General features: G+C 43.5%; 1 protein-coding gene across 1 annotated transcript in view; it reads right to left on the bottom strand.

The window, feature by feature from the left end:
- The window catches only part of MTMR7 (myotubularin related protein 7), an 87,537-nt gene that overhangs the window by 14,814 nt on the left and 56,968 nt on the right, over window positions 1–15,755 (bottom strand). Inside the window, exons 8-9 of the mRNA XM_084625552.1 lie at window positions 7,585–7,694; window positions 4–129 (exon numbers count right to left, since the gene is read on the bottom strand). Of these exons, the coding sequence (XP_084481678.1) occupies window positions 4–129; window positions 7,585–7,694 (236 nt within the window). The remainder of the gene's footprint in view (window positions 1–3; window positions 130–7,584; window positions 7,695–15,755) is intronic.

The raw sequence follows: 15,755 nt of genomic DNA, 5'->3' as shown, positions 1-15,755 counted from the left end.
TACCATAAATCCCTTCATAGTTCTGTAAAATGGATCTAATAGAAGGCTTGCTACAGAGCAAACCTGAGCTGTTCTGTCCCAGCCATCTGAGCAATGAACCAGAACACTCACGCCTTCCTCTGCCACAGCCTAAAAATACAGAAAGATTCATAGAAGTAGTAAATAAGGTTATGGCAATGGGTAACAGTAGAGATGCACGCTGGTCCAGTGGTTTAGGGTAGTAGCCTAGCACTTGGAAGGCCTGGGTTCAGGTCTTTGCTCTGCTACAGATTTCCTGTGTAAGCCGAGGCCCAGGTCCTCAAAAGCCTAACTCCTACTGATTTCAAAAGAGCCTCTCTGTGCCACAGTTTCCCTATCTATAAAATGGGGATAGCAAGTCTTCCCTACCTGAGAGGTATATTGTGAGGGTAATTGCATGAAAGAATGTGAGGTGCTCAGATACCATGGTAACAGTGGATATGTAAGCACTGAGGTATCTAGACCGATAAAAGTAGTATCTCCATCTGAAAAATAGCTTTCTCAGTTCAAGGAGCTTACTGAACACAAGAGTATCAGACCCCAAAGCACGTAGGGAAACTTCAGGGGAACCCTGTGTTTGGGATATATGTCAATATTCGATATGCAAGATTTGAAGTCTATAATTCTGTAATCTTAATTTACATTATTAGGAAGAGAGCTGTTTCAGGCATAGTATAAGCGATGCGTACAAGGAAGGGGTTATGTTTAGTAAATCTGGGAGATCCTTTTGGGGAAGTTAGAATTCATTGTGGATTAAAAGGATTTATTTTAAATAAGACTTTTGCCTTTTTTTGTTTCTTTATGATTTGTAAAGAAAGCTGTACTTAAATCTCAATGGGGAAAAATAAAATGAGTTAAGAAAGATAGTACCTAGAAAAATAAACTCTAGAAAACTTTAAATCGAAGTGGAACAATGACTAATAATTAATCACCAATGTTTATTTTAGGAGGCAGATAATTCCACCAGAATGGATCCATTTGGGGAAAATACCAATATTTAACAATTGGCAATGGTAAAATTCTGGATACTAGAGACTAGCCAGAAATAGAGCAAAAATTCCAAGTAGCTTTTTACCCAGGAACCAAAATTATACAAGTAGATCTGCATTCCAGAACAAAGAGAAACAGGAAGACGGTGGGCACATATGCAACAAAAATAAAGAAGATTTGCAGACATTACTTAAACTTGCCACTGGGGGAAAGATGGCAACTGCTGAGGTCAGTGAGTGAAATCCTGGCAGCAGTGGAGTCAATGGCAAAATGCCAATTGACTTCAGTGGGGCCAAGATTTCACCTAATGAATTCTGCTATAGATAGACAAACACATATATCTAGCCTGCACCTGGGATAAAACAGACAGTTGCAGCTATATATGGGAAAGGCAGAAGCAAGGCAAGAAAGAGAACTCTGACAGTTACAGAGTGACAGCAAAAACATGAGAGTGGGCACATCATTTTAAAAAAATAGTCATGTAAACACTTATATACTAATTACCACTGTAAGAGCCAAAAGGAGAGAACTGGAGTGTCTGACATTGGGAAGACCTGCAAGTAGCTGACATTTCAGAAACATGAGGTGTATGCGATTATCAAAGGGATGGCATAATTTCTATTCACTATAAAAACGATAGGCAGGGGAATAGCAGTAACCATAACAGATATCACAGACTAACAAAATAAAATTTCTGAGGAGAATACCATGAAGTAGAACTGCTCTAGGCACAAACACCAGGTCTTTACAATAAAATACACTAGTTGGGAGAGTAATAGCAGGCTCAAAAGTAGAACACTGATGGCACACAGCAGGAGTTTGCCTGGGATTGGTGAGTATCCGAGTGCGTGTTTGCTGAGTAAGTATCCGAGTGTGTGTTTGCTGGGAGGGCAGTGGGAGAGCCTGAGCGAGTGCCTGATTGGCTGGTAGCCTGCAGGGGGTGGGCACTGGGGCTGTCTGTTTGTTTGTTTCAGGGAAGCCTGGCTATTTAAAAATAGCTAGAGCTTCGCGAACCAGCTGAGCAGCGGGGAACAGCAGAGCAGCACACAGCAGGAGTTTGCCTGGGAGTTCGCCTGGAGTGAGCCCAGTGAGGCTTACATCTTGCCAACTTCTCTGAGGAAGCTCATAGTAGGAAGGTGATATGGAAGGGGGGGGTTCAGCTGTTGTGACCTGCACTGGATGTGCCATGTTTGTCTTTCTTCCACAGGACAGAAGCAACTTTGTCTGTACAAAGTGCAAGCTGGTCTCCATATTGGAAGAGAAGATTGAAGGTCTGGAGCAACAGATATCGACCCTGCGTTGCATACGAGAAACGGAGGATTTTCTGGACAAAAGTCAGGATATGCTTCTACAGGCACAAAGCTTTAAAGATTTAGAGCAGGTTGCACAGCGGAGCCAAGAGGCCAGTGAAGAAGTTTGGCAACATGTGACCTCCAGAAGAAGAAGGGGGAATGTCCGGGTTCCAGCAACGTGGACACAGGTAACTAACCGCTTTCATGTTCTCTCCACAGGTACCATTGCGGAGAGTGGACCAGATGATATGTCTGGGGGGAGAAAGCAGAAGGAAACTCCGCTGGTTGGAAGGCATGAGATGCACTGTCCTGAGATGGGGGGTTCCACGACCACCACTCCCAAGAGAAGGAGGCGGGTGGTGGTGGTCGGGGACTCTCTACTCCGGGGGACTGAGTCATCTATCTGCTGCCCTGACCGGAAAAACCGAGAAGTCTGCTGCTTGCCGGGGGCTAAGATTCGCGATGTGATGGAGAGACTGCTGAGACTCATCAAGCCCTCGGATTGCTACCCCTTCCTGCTTCTCCACGTGGGCACCAATGATACTGCCAAGAATGACCTTGAGCGGATCACTGCGGACTACGTGGCTCTGGGAAGAAGGATAAAGGAGTTTGAGGCGCAAGTGGTGTTCCCGTCCATCCTCCCCGTGGAAGGAAAAGGCCTGGGTAGGGACCGTCGAATCGTGGAAGTCAACGAATGGCTACGCAGGTGGTGTCGGAGAGAAGGCTTTGGATTCTTTGACCATGGGATGGTGTTCCATGAAGGAGGAGTGCTAGGCAGAGACGGGCTCCACCTTACGAAGAGAGGGAAGAGCATCTTTGCGAGCAGGCTGGCTAACCTAGTGAGGAGGGCTTTAAACTAGGTTCACCGGGGGAAGGAGACCAAAGCCCTGAGGTAAGTGGGATACTGGGAGGAAGCACAGGCAGGAATGTCTGTGAGGGGAGGGCTCCTGCCTCATACTGAGAATGAGGGGCGATCAACAGGTTATCTCAAGTGCTTATATACGAATGCACAAAGCCTTGGAAACAAGCAAGGAGAACTGGAGGTCCTGGTGATGTCAAGAAATTATGACGTGATTGGAATAACAGAGACTTGGTGGGATAACTCACATGACTGGAGTACTGTCATGGATGGTTATAAACTGTTCAGGAAGGACAGGCAGGGCAGAAAAGGTGGGGGAGTAGCACTGTATGTAAGGGAGCAGTATGACTGCTCAGAGCTCCTGTACGAAACTGCAGAAAAACCTGAGTGTCTCTGGATTAAGTTTAGAAGTGTGAGCAACAAGGGTGATGTCGTGGTGGGAGTCTGCTATAGACCACCAGACCAGGGGGATGAGGTGGATGAGGCTTTCTTCCGGCAGCTCGCAGAAGCTACTAGATCGCATGCCCTGGTTCTCATGGGTGACTTTAATTTTCCTGATATCTGCTGGGAGAGCAATACAGCGGTGCATAGACAATCCAGGAAGTTTTTGGAAAGCGTAGGGAACAATTTCCTGGTGCAAGTGCTAGAGGAGCCAACTGGGGGGGGAGCTTTTCTTGACCTGCTGCTCACAAACCGGGAAGAATTAGTAGGGGAAGCAAAAGTGGTTGGGAATCTGGGAGGCAGTGACCATGAGTTGGTTGAGTTCAGGATCCTGACACAGGGAAGAAAGGTAGGCAGCAGGATACGGACCCTGGACTTCAGGAAAGCAGACTTCGACTCCCTCAGGGAACGGATGGTTAGGATCCCCTGGGGGACTAACATGAAGGGGAAAGGAGTCCAGGAGAGCTGGCTGTATTTCAAGGAATCCCTGTTGAGATTACAGGGACAAACCATCCCGATGTGTCGAAAGAATAGTAAATATGGCAGGCGACCAGCTTGGATTAACGGGGAAATCCTAGCGGATCTTAAACATAAAAAAGAAGCTTACAAGAAGTGGAAGAGTGGACATATGACCAGGGAAGAGTATAAAAATATTGCTCAGGCATGTAGGAATGAAATCAGGAGGGCCAAATCGCACCTGGAGCTGCAGCTAGCGAGAGATGTTAAGAGTAACAAGAAGGGTTTCTTCAGGTATGTTGGCAACAAGAAGAAAGCCAAGGAAAGTGTGGGCCCCTTAATGAATGAGGGAGGCAACCTAGTGACAGAGGATGTGGAAAAAGCTAATGTACTCAATGCTTTTTTTGCCTCTGTCTTCACTAACAAGGTCAGCTCCCAGACTGCTGTGCTGGGCATCACAACATGGGGAATAGATGGCCAGCCCTCTGTGGAGAAAGAGGTGGTTAGGGACTATTTAGAAAAGCTGGACATGCACAAGTCCATGGGGCCGGACGAGTTGCATCCGAGAGTGCTGAAGGAATTGGCGGCTGTGATTGCAGAGCCATTGGCCATTATCTTTGAAAACTCGTGGCGAACGGGGGAAGTCCTGGATGACTGGAAAAAGACTAATGTAGTGCCAATCTTTAAAAAAGGGAAGAAGGAGGATCCTGGGAACTACAGGCCAGTCAGCCTCACCTCAGTCCCCGGAAAAATCATGGAGCAGGCCCTCAAAGAATCAATCCTGAAGCACTTACATGAGAGGAACGTGATCAGGAACAGTCAGCATGGATTCACCAAAGGAAGGTCATGCCTGACTAATCTAATCGCCTTCTATGATGAGATTACTGGTTCTGTGGATGAAGGGAAAGCAGTGGATGTATTGTTTCTTGACTTTAGCAAAGCTTTTGACACGGTCTCCCACAGTATTCTTGTCAGCAAGTTAAAGAAGTATGGGCTTGATGAATGCACTATAAGGTGGGTAGAAAGTTGCCTAGATTGTCGGGCTCAATGGGTAGTGATCAATGGCTCCATGTCTAGTTGGCAGCCGGTGTCAAGTGGAGTGCCCCAGGGGTCGGTCCTGGGGCTGGTTTTGTTCAATATCTTCATAAATGATCTGGAGGATGGTGTGGATTGCACACTCAGCAAATTTGCGGATGATACTAAACTGGGAGGAGTGGTAGATACGCTGGAGGGCAGGGATAGGATACAGAGGGACCTAGACAAATTGGAGGATTGGGCCAAAAGAAATCTGATGAGGTTCAATAAGGATAAGTGCAGGGTCCTGCACTTAGGACGGAAGAACCCAATGCACAGCTACAGACTAGGGACCGAATGGCTAGGCAGCAGTTCTGCGGAAAAGGACCTAGGGGTTACAGTGGACGAGAAGCTGGATATGAGTCAGCAGTGTGCCCTTGTTGCCAAGAAGGCCAATGGCATTTTGGGATGTATAAGTAGGGGCATAGCGAGCAGATCGAGGGACGTGATCATCCCCCTCTATTCGACATTGGTGAAGCCTCATCTGGAGTACTGTGTCCAGTTTTGGGCCCCACACTACAAGAAGGATGTGGATAAATTGGAAAGAGTCCAGCGAAGGGCAACAAAAATGATTAGGGGTCTGGAACACATGACTTATGAGGAGAGGCTGAGGGAACTGGGATTGTTTAGTCTGCAGAAGAGAAGAATGAGGGGGGATTTGATAGCTGCTTTCAACTACCTGAGAGGTGGTTCCAGAGAGGATGGTTCTAGACTATTTCTCAGTGGTAGAAGAGAACAGGACAAGGAGTAATGGTCTCAAGTTGCAGTGGGGGAGGTTTAGGTTGGATATTAGGAAAAACTTTTTCACTAGGATTGTGGTGAAACACTGGAATGCGTTGCCTTGGGAGGTAGTGGAATCTCCTTCCTTAGAGGTTTTTAAGGTCAGGCTTGACAAAGCCCTGGCTGGGATGATTTAATTGGGGATTGGTCCTGCTTTTGAGCAGGGGGTTGGACTAGATGACCTCCTGAGGTCCCTTCCAACCCTGATATTCTATGATTCTATGAAATGCAAAATACTGGATAAACAATTTCTCAGTACCATAAACAACTGCTTCTTGGGACAAATAGGTAAGTATGAATAAAAGGGGCTTCTCTTGAATTAGATATTGGTAACAGAGAGACAAGATGGGTGAGGTAATATTTTTTATTGGACCACCTTCTGTTGGTGAGAGAGAGAAAAGCTTTCGAACTCAAAGAGATCTTCTTCAGGATTGGGAAACTTACTTAGAGTGTCACAGCTAAATACAAAATGGAACAGATTGTTTAGTTAACACTGTTTAGTTAAGTAAGTTAACACTGGGAGCTTAAATTCATAACTTTGCTAGACACTAAAAATCATGGACTGAATAGAGAAACTGGATTTATGGCTTATTACAAGGGTCTATAACCCACTAACAATGCTACTCCTCCCCCACCCCCAGCTGCTTTCCCCACTCCCACAAGCTCTCTGCCCTATGGCTGGAGGAGTGTTAACAGGCCACTTATCTTGAATGGTTCCTTGAAATATGTGTTAACTACTTATGCTAAATCATCTGTTCCACCTTGTATTTAGTTGTGACACTCTGGCCAGGTCTACACTACACACTGATTCAGTATAACTATGTCACTCAGGGGTATGAAAAATCCACACCATGAGTGAGGTAGTTATACTGACCTTAACCCCCGCGTAGACAGCTCTCCCACCAACATAACTACCGCCTCTTGCAGAGGTGGAGGTTTTAAGCCGACAGGAGAGCTCTCTCCCGTCAGCTTAGAACATCTTCACCAGAAGTGCTACGCAGCTGGGTCGATGGAAGTTTGTACTGTAAATCTGCCCTCTGAGTAAGTTTCCCAGACCTGAAGAAGAGCTCTGTGTAAGCTTGATAGCTTGGCTCTCTCTCACCAACAGAAGTTGGTCCAATAAAAGATATTACCTCACCCGCCTTGTCTGTCTAATATCCTGGGACCGACATGGTCACAACACTGCATACCTTGGTAACACAAAGGAGTTCGTTCAGGCGATGAATGAAGTTGAGCCATTAGATAAGTGGGACCAGAGTATAATTAAGTTTGACATGTGTGCACAGGGACAATCATACCTTGAGGTAGTGCTGCAACACTTAACCTGCAACAAGGGGAACTTAAGGAGAAACAGGTTTAGTAACTGTCTGCAGGGAAAAGTTAAGAAATTAAGATATACAGCATTGGGTAGTGGAGGCTGCACTGCAATTCAGGTAAATAGCACACAAGAATAGAGGGAAATAAAACACTAATTTAAAAGCAAAGTGTCCAAATGACAACTTTTGCCACACTAAAAATTGTCTCTTCTTCCAACACAGAAACATTACACATTTAGGGCCAGATTATTTTCTAGTGTAACTTCATCTAAGTCAATGAAGTTTCACCGGCAGAGACGCTGGCCCTCAGTTTTCTGCATCAGGTCAATCAATTTTGATTTAGTTTTACATAATTTACCTTTGCAATGAAGATGCCCGCATCCATGATGGCTTTGATGTGTTTTAGCCAGCCAGAATTCTCCAGGCCCCAGAGGAAGTCACTCATAGAAGGGGACTTCAGCTCACAAACTGCAAAGTAAGCCACATTTTTAACGCACAACATAACATTTTAACTCATAAGTTCCGACTGACTGTTCAACCTAAGAATTGATATGTTTGAAGATTCTCTGGTTAAAACAGACAGTTTCTGAAATGGAAAGATTACTTTTAAGTATATATAAGGTTCTATACAGTATGCATGAAAGCATAAATTAAAGGGACAGCATTGGGTGAAATCTGGCCTCAAAAAAAGTTGTTGAAAAAAAGGAAGGTTTTACAAAACTTATAAGAGAAATGCTTCTTTTAAAAGATTCCCAAGCAGTACTTTGGAATTTTATATAAATATTTCTTCCGTGGTGCAGGTTTTCCATAAGCATAACCATTTTAACAGTAGTAATTAAATCCATTACTGTGGGGAAGGATTAACCTGTTATTAATTATCAGAACCTGGAGTCAAGAGGGTTGTGTTTTTTTCCCAGCTTTGCCACAGATTTCATGTGTGACTTTGGCCAAGTCCTGCAGGATAAAATTTTCAAAAGTGGCCATTAAGTTGGGCACAAAGAAATTAAGCCAGCCATTGAAGCTGTTGGCCTTAATCTCACTGTGTCTCAATTTCCCCATCTGTAAGAAGGTTCTGAGAATTAACTCAATAATACTGTGAAAAAAATTTGAGCTCCTCAGATAGAAGGTCCTAAAGAAGTTAAATAATATTGAAAATAAATGTATTAGGAAGTCTAAATCCCACACTCTAATGCTCTAATCAGCTGTTAGGCAGGTAAATGGCCATTTTATTCATATATGTGCTGGGCTAAGCATCCAAGGGTGACATTCAGAAGCCCTGTATACAGCAAAAATATTTGATGTTTATCTGGATATCCTGCAAATGGACAGGGTGAATAAAATCCATTCTCTTGGCTGCCTGCAGGCTCCAAGGCACCTCCTGTGATACGTAGGGGCCCCTTTTCATCCACTATAGCCAGAGATATTGCCCACTGCACCAATCCATTCAGAACAATTTTTCCTCTCACAAAGAATCGATACTATTTGTTAGGAGCCCACATATTATTCCAAAAGTTATTTTCTTCGTATATGTTAGTGGAGGTGCAGACAAGTGTTCTCCTAGAATTGGCTGAGGTGTTCTGGACAAGCCAAGTGGAAAAGGTCTGAGAGGGAATCCCAACAGCCACCATCTCAGCAAGAGTTTAATTTGAAATTACAACATCATTTAGCTTGACTACCCTGGGTGAAGATTTCTCATGTAGTTTTTTTTGTATTATTTGTATTACTGTAGCACCTAGGAGCCCTAGCTGTGGACAAGGACCCCATGGTGCCCAGCACTGGACAAACACAAAATAAAAAGATGGCCCATGCCTCAAAGAGTTTATAATCTCTATTAATTATTTCCCTTTAATTTTGAAATAACACACAATTCACACAACATTCAAAGCAGATATCAAATATTAGGGAGGAGAGTTACTCAGCTCATCTTTCCAACGTTGGTGGCTTTAACAGGATGTCAAAATCCCATGTGAATGCTAAATCAATTTGTAGATATACACAATGAGAACTTATGTACCTAACATGGGATTCAGATGTTCTGCTAAACCATCTGTGAGTGAAAATTGGACATGCTATATTACATGAAAATTCATCCCTTGAAATCTTATATGCTACACATAAATTACTATAACATTTATATATTTTCATCTCTATAAAATGTCTGAATTTTTTTTAGAGTCTGTATGATAGAGATAGTTTCATCCCATTGTAGTTAAGTGTGTATCTTCATTCTCCCTCTCTCTCTTTTTAACTATTCCAAAATTAGTAACACTGTCAAAAAAAATAATCAAAAAATAAAAAAAGCACCTCGCTCTCATCTGAAATCTAGTATGTGGTCTCAATCCAGTAGAAACCCTTCTTTAAAAGGGCAATAAAATTCTGTGTCAGCCATTATAAAGTTTCATGTGCCATATCCATCACAGACATAAGACCATGCAACTCCGGTGACTTGGGTACAGCTGCATCAGTGAATTTGATCCTAAGAAATAAATTCCCATTTTCTTCAGTGTAGCTAGAAATTCACTCTATAAGTGAAATTCAGAATTAGTGCACACCAGGTCTCAATTTTGGACTTTTTTAACCTTTTTCCATTCTAAGGCACATTAGTCTAACGTGTACTATATAAAGCATTGCAATCTTTGAATATACAGGTTCTCACGGAAGTTTATTTTACAAGTCATTTTTGAAAGGCTTAAAAGAACAAAACAAAACAAAAAAAAACCACCCTGAGTAACAGTATTGAAAGCAAACAGTCTTTCAGATGATTAATGCTCCTGTGCAGATGGAAGCATCAGCAATTAGACGTTGAATTTTAATTGAAGCTGCTGGCTCTGTTTGCAAAAGCCCAGGGTAAAGCTGAAATACTACTTTGCTCATTCCTGCTACCAAATCAGAATCAATATTTACTTACCATTTTACTGAGCAAAGTCCATTTTGTCCTAAATTAGAGACAAATGCCACATATTTTAAGTGATGCTGGCTACTGATCTGTAATGCTGGCTACTGATCTGTAGTTTAATACTAAATTCAACTAATGCTGAATTCAGTTACTAGGCAAAACATATATGAAGACACAAAAATATCTGTGTATCAGCAGAAAAGGAATCAAAACATTTGAACTATAGAAGGCTCTTCAGCTATTTCATAAGGAGAATGGTATGGGGCAGAGCTGACTTTACACACAGGAAAATCAAGGAGCCACTTGGGGCAGTACACTGTATGGAAACTCAGCAACTCACAAGCTGCCCTTATTTCTCTCCCCATTAACTGTACTGGAGGGGGAGAAGAAACAGCATACTGTCAGATCTATAGTGCCCACCAGCAATAGCACCAGATGGGGAGGCAACTGCCGGATTAATTTTCCCATTTCCAGCAGCTTGAGGCCCCACAAATCCTATAGCTGGCCTTTGCTCAGTTGGGGGAAGGGTTAAAGCAGTGGTCACCAACCGGTCAATCGCAATCAACTGGTCGCAACTCCCTGCCTGCCCTGGCCCCACACTGCTCCCAGAAGCGGCCAGCTCGGTCCCAGAGGTAGGGTTTCCCTCCACGTGCTGCTCCTGCCTGCAAACACCACCCCTGCAGCTCTCATTGGCCAGGAATGGGGAGCTGTGGCCAATGGAAGCTGCGGGGGCAGTGCTTGCAGAGAGGGGCAGCGCATGGAGCGATGTGACCCCTGCTTGCCTCCATTGGCCCCTTCTGGGAGCAGCGTGGGGCTGGGGTAGGCAGGGAGCCTGCCTTAGCAGCAGCCACGCTGCACCACCAATCAGGAGCTGCCAGAGGTAAGTGCCTGGCAGGAGGCCGCACCCCAAACCCCAGCCCAGAGCCCCCTCCTGGAGCGAGCACCCTTCACCCCCTCCTGCACCTCAACCCCCTGCCTCAGGTTCAGCCCAGAGCCCCTTCCACACTGCAAACCCCTCGGCCCCAGCCCAGAGCCTGCACCCCCTCCCGAACCCCAACCCCTTACCCCAGCCCAGTGAAAGTGAGTGAGGGTGGGGGAGAGCGAGCAACAGAGAGATGGGGGGATGGAGTGAGTGGGGTCGGGCTTTGGGGAAGGGGAAGGGCCTTGGGGAAGGGGCAGGGTAGATTCTGGGTTACCCTTAAATTCAAAAAGAGATCTTGGGTGTAAAAAGGTTGGAGACCACTGGGTTAAAGTCTGTGGGCCAAACCCTGCAGTGCTTACCGTAGCAGAACTCTCAATGAAGTCCGAAGACTGTAGGTTTTGTTCCTATCTAAGCAACTGATGTTCTGAATACTAATAGAAGAGAAATCCCTCTTCACTATTTTTGTTGTTCAAATACAGACAAAAAGCATGATGTGCATCATCTAAATGTAAAGATCATAATGGATCAAATTCTGGTTGCCACCTGGAAACTAAACTCACCCAGTGAGGAAAACAAATATGCTACCAAATCCATGTTAATGGGCCCCTGAATCTTGGCTGTAGGGTGACCAGATAGCAAGTGTGAAAAATTGGGACCGGGGCTGGAGGTAATAGGTGCCTATATAAGAAAAAGCCCTGAATATCAAGACTGTCCCTATAAAATTGGGATATCTGGTTCCCCTACTTGGCTGAGACCAGCCCTACAAACAGCTCCCTTGTGCATTCTTTCCTACTTAGCACAGGAATGATTTGGCACAGGGTTGTGCATAGGGGCTATTGCCTGGTCACAGTGACCACAAATGTGTACACACATGAGGGTGTGGACCACACTGCCTGACCCTTTGGCCATGCCCTGTTATGTCCTTCCAGACATATGAGGAGCAATCTCCCTGCAGCTTTTCACAGGAGGCAGGATATGGTCAGCCAACTTCTGCCCAGCACTCCCAATGTTGGCTGTGGATCTTCTGAGGTGAGTATGTGGAGCACTGGCCAGAATTTGGCCCTTTGTTAATATAATTCAGTACATTAAACATTACTTTTTTATTCATCTGGACAACAATTCAGTGAAAGTTTATTGTCCTTGAAATTAGAGCTAAATCCTGTTGGGGGGTGGGGGAGGGTAAAGCAAAATGGAGAAAAACTGAGGAAGGATAATTAGGGTGTGGGGTGGCACAACAGATGTGCTCCTCCACAGAATGAAGAAGAAAAGTGGCTATAATCATTGTTCCAGAGTTCAGGTATTTCTCTCTACTGCACATATATCACCGCTATGTTCCAGCACAAAGAGCCACTGCAGTGCTCAGCCCCTTTGCAAGCTGGCTTCCCCATGCAATGGATGTGCAGTTCATCCACTGTTTGGGTTCTCCCATGGGTGAACAATGGGGTAGGATTTTCCCTTAGTCATTAAGTGTGTATTACAGTATTACAGTTAAATTCTCTCACACTAATTAGCGAAGAATGAGCTGGTTGAAAAATGGGAAATTCTGACATTTTGAAATTTGTTTTCATTCTGAATCGGGACAAAAAGACAAAATTTCAGAACTTCTCCTGGAATGGAAATTCTGAAAAATTTTTGATTCACAATCATCAAGTTATTTTGATAATATCAAATGGTTTCATTTTGATGAGTAAATCTTAATACAAATTATATATAATATTAAATACATGCATCAATATACAATAAAGTCAAAATGAAATTATATCAATTGATAAAGCCAAAAAGAAATATTTTTACTTTAATCAAAACAAAATTGAAATGAACTATTTTGACATTTTCCCATAGAAAATTTCTTCTTCACAATTGACATGTACCTGTGAAACATTTCAGTCCCAAAGAAACTAGATTTTCCGATGGAAAACTGTTCTGTCAAAAAAAAATTCAGCTAGCTCTATCAGGGAATTTATCTGAGCTCCATCATAGAAAAGCCATCTGCAACCTTCACTATCCTAGACTCATGAACCAATTCTCCTCTTGCTCCATCTTAACTCCATTGATGTCAATGGAATTATAGTACAGTAACTCCTCGCTTAATGTTGTAGTTATGTTCCTGAAAAATGCTACTTTAAGCGGAACGATGTTAAGTGAATCCAATTTCCCCATAAGAATTAATGTAAATGGGGTGGGGGGGAAACAGGTTCCAGGGATTTTTTTTTTGCCAGGCAAAAGACATTATATACATATACAGTATACGTTTTAAATAATTTTAAACAAACAATTTAATATTGTACTCACCAATGATGATTGTGAAGCTTGGTTGAGGCAGGGGCGTAGAGGAGTTCGGGCAGGGGGGCTTGCCCCATTCCACCCGCCTGGCACTCCTGCCAGGGAGCAGGGTTAGGGGCTTGCCCACTCCCTGCCTGGAACGCCAGGTGGGCAGAGTGGGGCGAGCCAAACAACCTTGTAACGGAACATTGCACGACTTTAAACATGTATGTTTGCTAATAGATCAGCAACCAAATAACAGAACAATGTTAGCCAGGACAACTGTAAGTGAGGAGTTACTGTACCCCTATTTTATGCCAGTGGGAAATCAGAAACAGGTGCTCTGTGTCTCCGTATCTTCTTCTCTACACTGCCCACTTAAAACCAGCAGCAGCACATGGTGAACTGAAATCACTTTCAATCAGCATCCACAGTTTACTCTTTTAAAAGATTTCTATGTTCCCTGAAATGCTCCACAATGTCTCACACTCAGTAGACAGTTTGTGTGTTAATATCTAAATATTTGCTTGAAAGTAAGAAAAACAAACATTTACATTGTAGATTGGACTGGGTTAAGCTAAATACACATTGATACAAAGGTTTAAAACTAGTATTAAATGTATATTAATATTATTTGTCTCCTTTTGAATCAGAGTTACTTTTTGTAAACAGTTTAGGTAAGACCTATTGAAAAAGGCCAACAAGAGAAGCAGATGATGGCATGCTACTGTAACTAGGAGAAGAGAGAGGCTCCAGAGTACATCTTTGTATATTATAAAACATCTTCAACTGTTTTAAAATTGATTTCCTGACTCTTAAACCAGACTTAACTTGTCCTCATGAGCTGAAAGCCATAAGACTCAGTAAAAGATTCAATATAATGGTGAAAAGAAAAGGAGTACTTGTGGCACCTTAGAGACTAACCAATTTATTTGAGCATAAGCTTTCGTGAGCTACAGCTCATGATGAAGTTATGAAACTTCATAACCTCACGAAAGCTTATGCTCAAATAAATTGGTTAGTCTCTAAGGTGCCACAAGTACTCCTTTTCTTTTTGCGAATACAGACTAACATGGCTGTTACTCTGAAATCTGTCAATATAATGGTGATGTGCTTAAATATCTTGGTACCTGTAATCATGGCCTGGGCCTCTCAAACTTCTAATTTTTATCAATCTTTCCAGGTTTATAGATGGGATATTATAAGAAAAAAAGGCTGCTTCAACACACTGTCTTCTTTAAAATAGATGCTGTGATGCTTAGTTCCCAAACTGTGTGAGATATTAAGACCATAGATACATAATAAATAAATGATGTTGCTTGATAGGGGTTTTGGGCATGGTCCCATCTGATGAACTTTTGCATCATTTTAGAGCCAAAGCACATTAGTATCCCACGCAGCTTGGTGTTTTTTTACTATATTATCTTTGATGGACTTGCGCTGAACAAATACAAGGACAGGTTTCTTCACTTGGCATTACTTCTAGCCAAACAATACATTACCATTAACTGGAAATCCACTGCGCCTTAATCCTAAAACTCTTAGATTAAGGAACTTAATAATAATACCCCGTAGAGAAGCTGATGTATTGTATGAAAATAAATTGCCTTGCAGATATTGGATTAACCAGCAAACTCATTTAGGGCCGAGTTTACATGGGTGCATAATTGGGGAGACGTGTGCAAGGAGACTCTCCCCCGAATCAGACAGCATGTTTAACAGGCCAGGAAAGCCTACAGTCCCTCCAAACTCCCCTGAGATGTACTGTGTCCAAACTGGGTGGTGGTGGTGGTGGTGCGGGGGGTGTCATGGCCTCCCCACCATTCTGTATCAGTCTACAAACTGAGACTGGTTTGCAGCAGGGGTCTATGCTGCACCATACAAAGGAGAGCAATTGTGACTGCACTTCCCATTAAAAGTGGACAGCCCAGGGAGTTTTTCTTACCTTTGCATCTGGCCAGGAGGCTGTGATTTTCTTTCAGATGCAGATCTCACTACCATGATTTATGCTTCTGTCATTTCACTATGATATTAAGGCACTATTGCGGCAAAACCTACTCTAGAGGTTTTAGCTAACTGATTAGCTGAAGATTCAGGTGCGGTCTGTAATTCGCACAACACATATGCTATTGCAATAGTTAATTCTAGAGTTTAATATCTTAGGCCCTGTCTACACCTGGAAGTTTCTGCGCAGTGAAGAAGCTTTCTCGGTGTAACTCCCAAGGTGCACACACTGTTAAGCCACTTAGTGTGCAGAAACTGCGCAGTTGCAGTGCTCTAAAAAAAACACCCCAATGAGAGGCGTACAGCTTTCTGCGCCGGGACTACAGCATTGCGGTGCCAATGTAGACACCCTGGTCAATTACAGCGCTGCGATTGGCCTCCAGGAGGTGTCCCACAATGCCTGTTCTCGCCTCTGTGGTCATCGGTTTGAACTCTACTGCCCTGC

The sequence above is a fragment of the Lepidochelys olivacea genome (assembly GCF_965140295.1).
Source record: "Lepidochelys olivacea isolate rLepOli2 genome assembly, chromosome: 4".
Classification (NCBI taxonomy): Eukaryota; Metazoa; Chordata; order Testudines; family Cheloniidae; genus Lepidochelys; species Lepidochelys olivacea.
The sequence above is the reverse complement of the archived record's forward strand: the minus strand, read 5'-3'. Positions and strand labels throughout refer to the sequence as shown.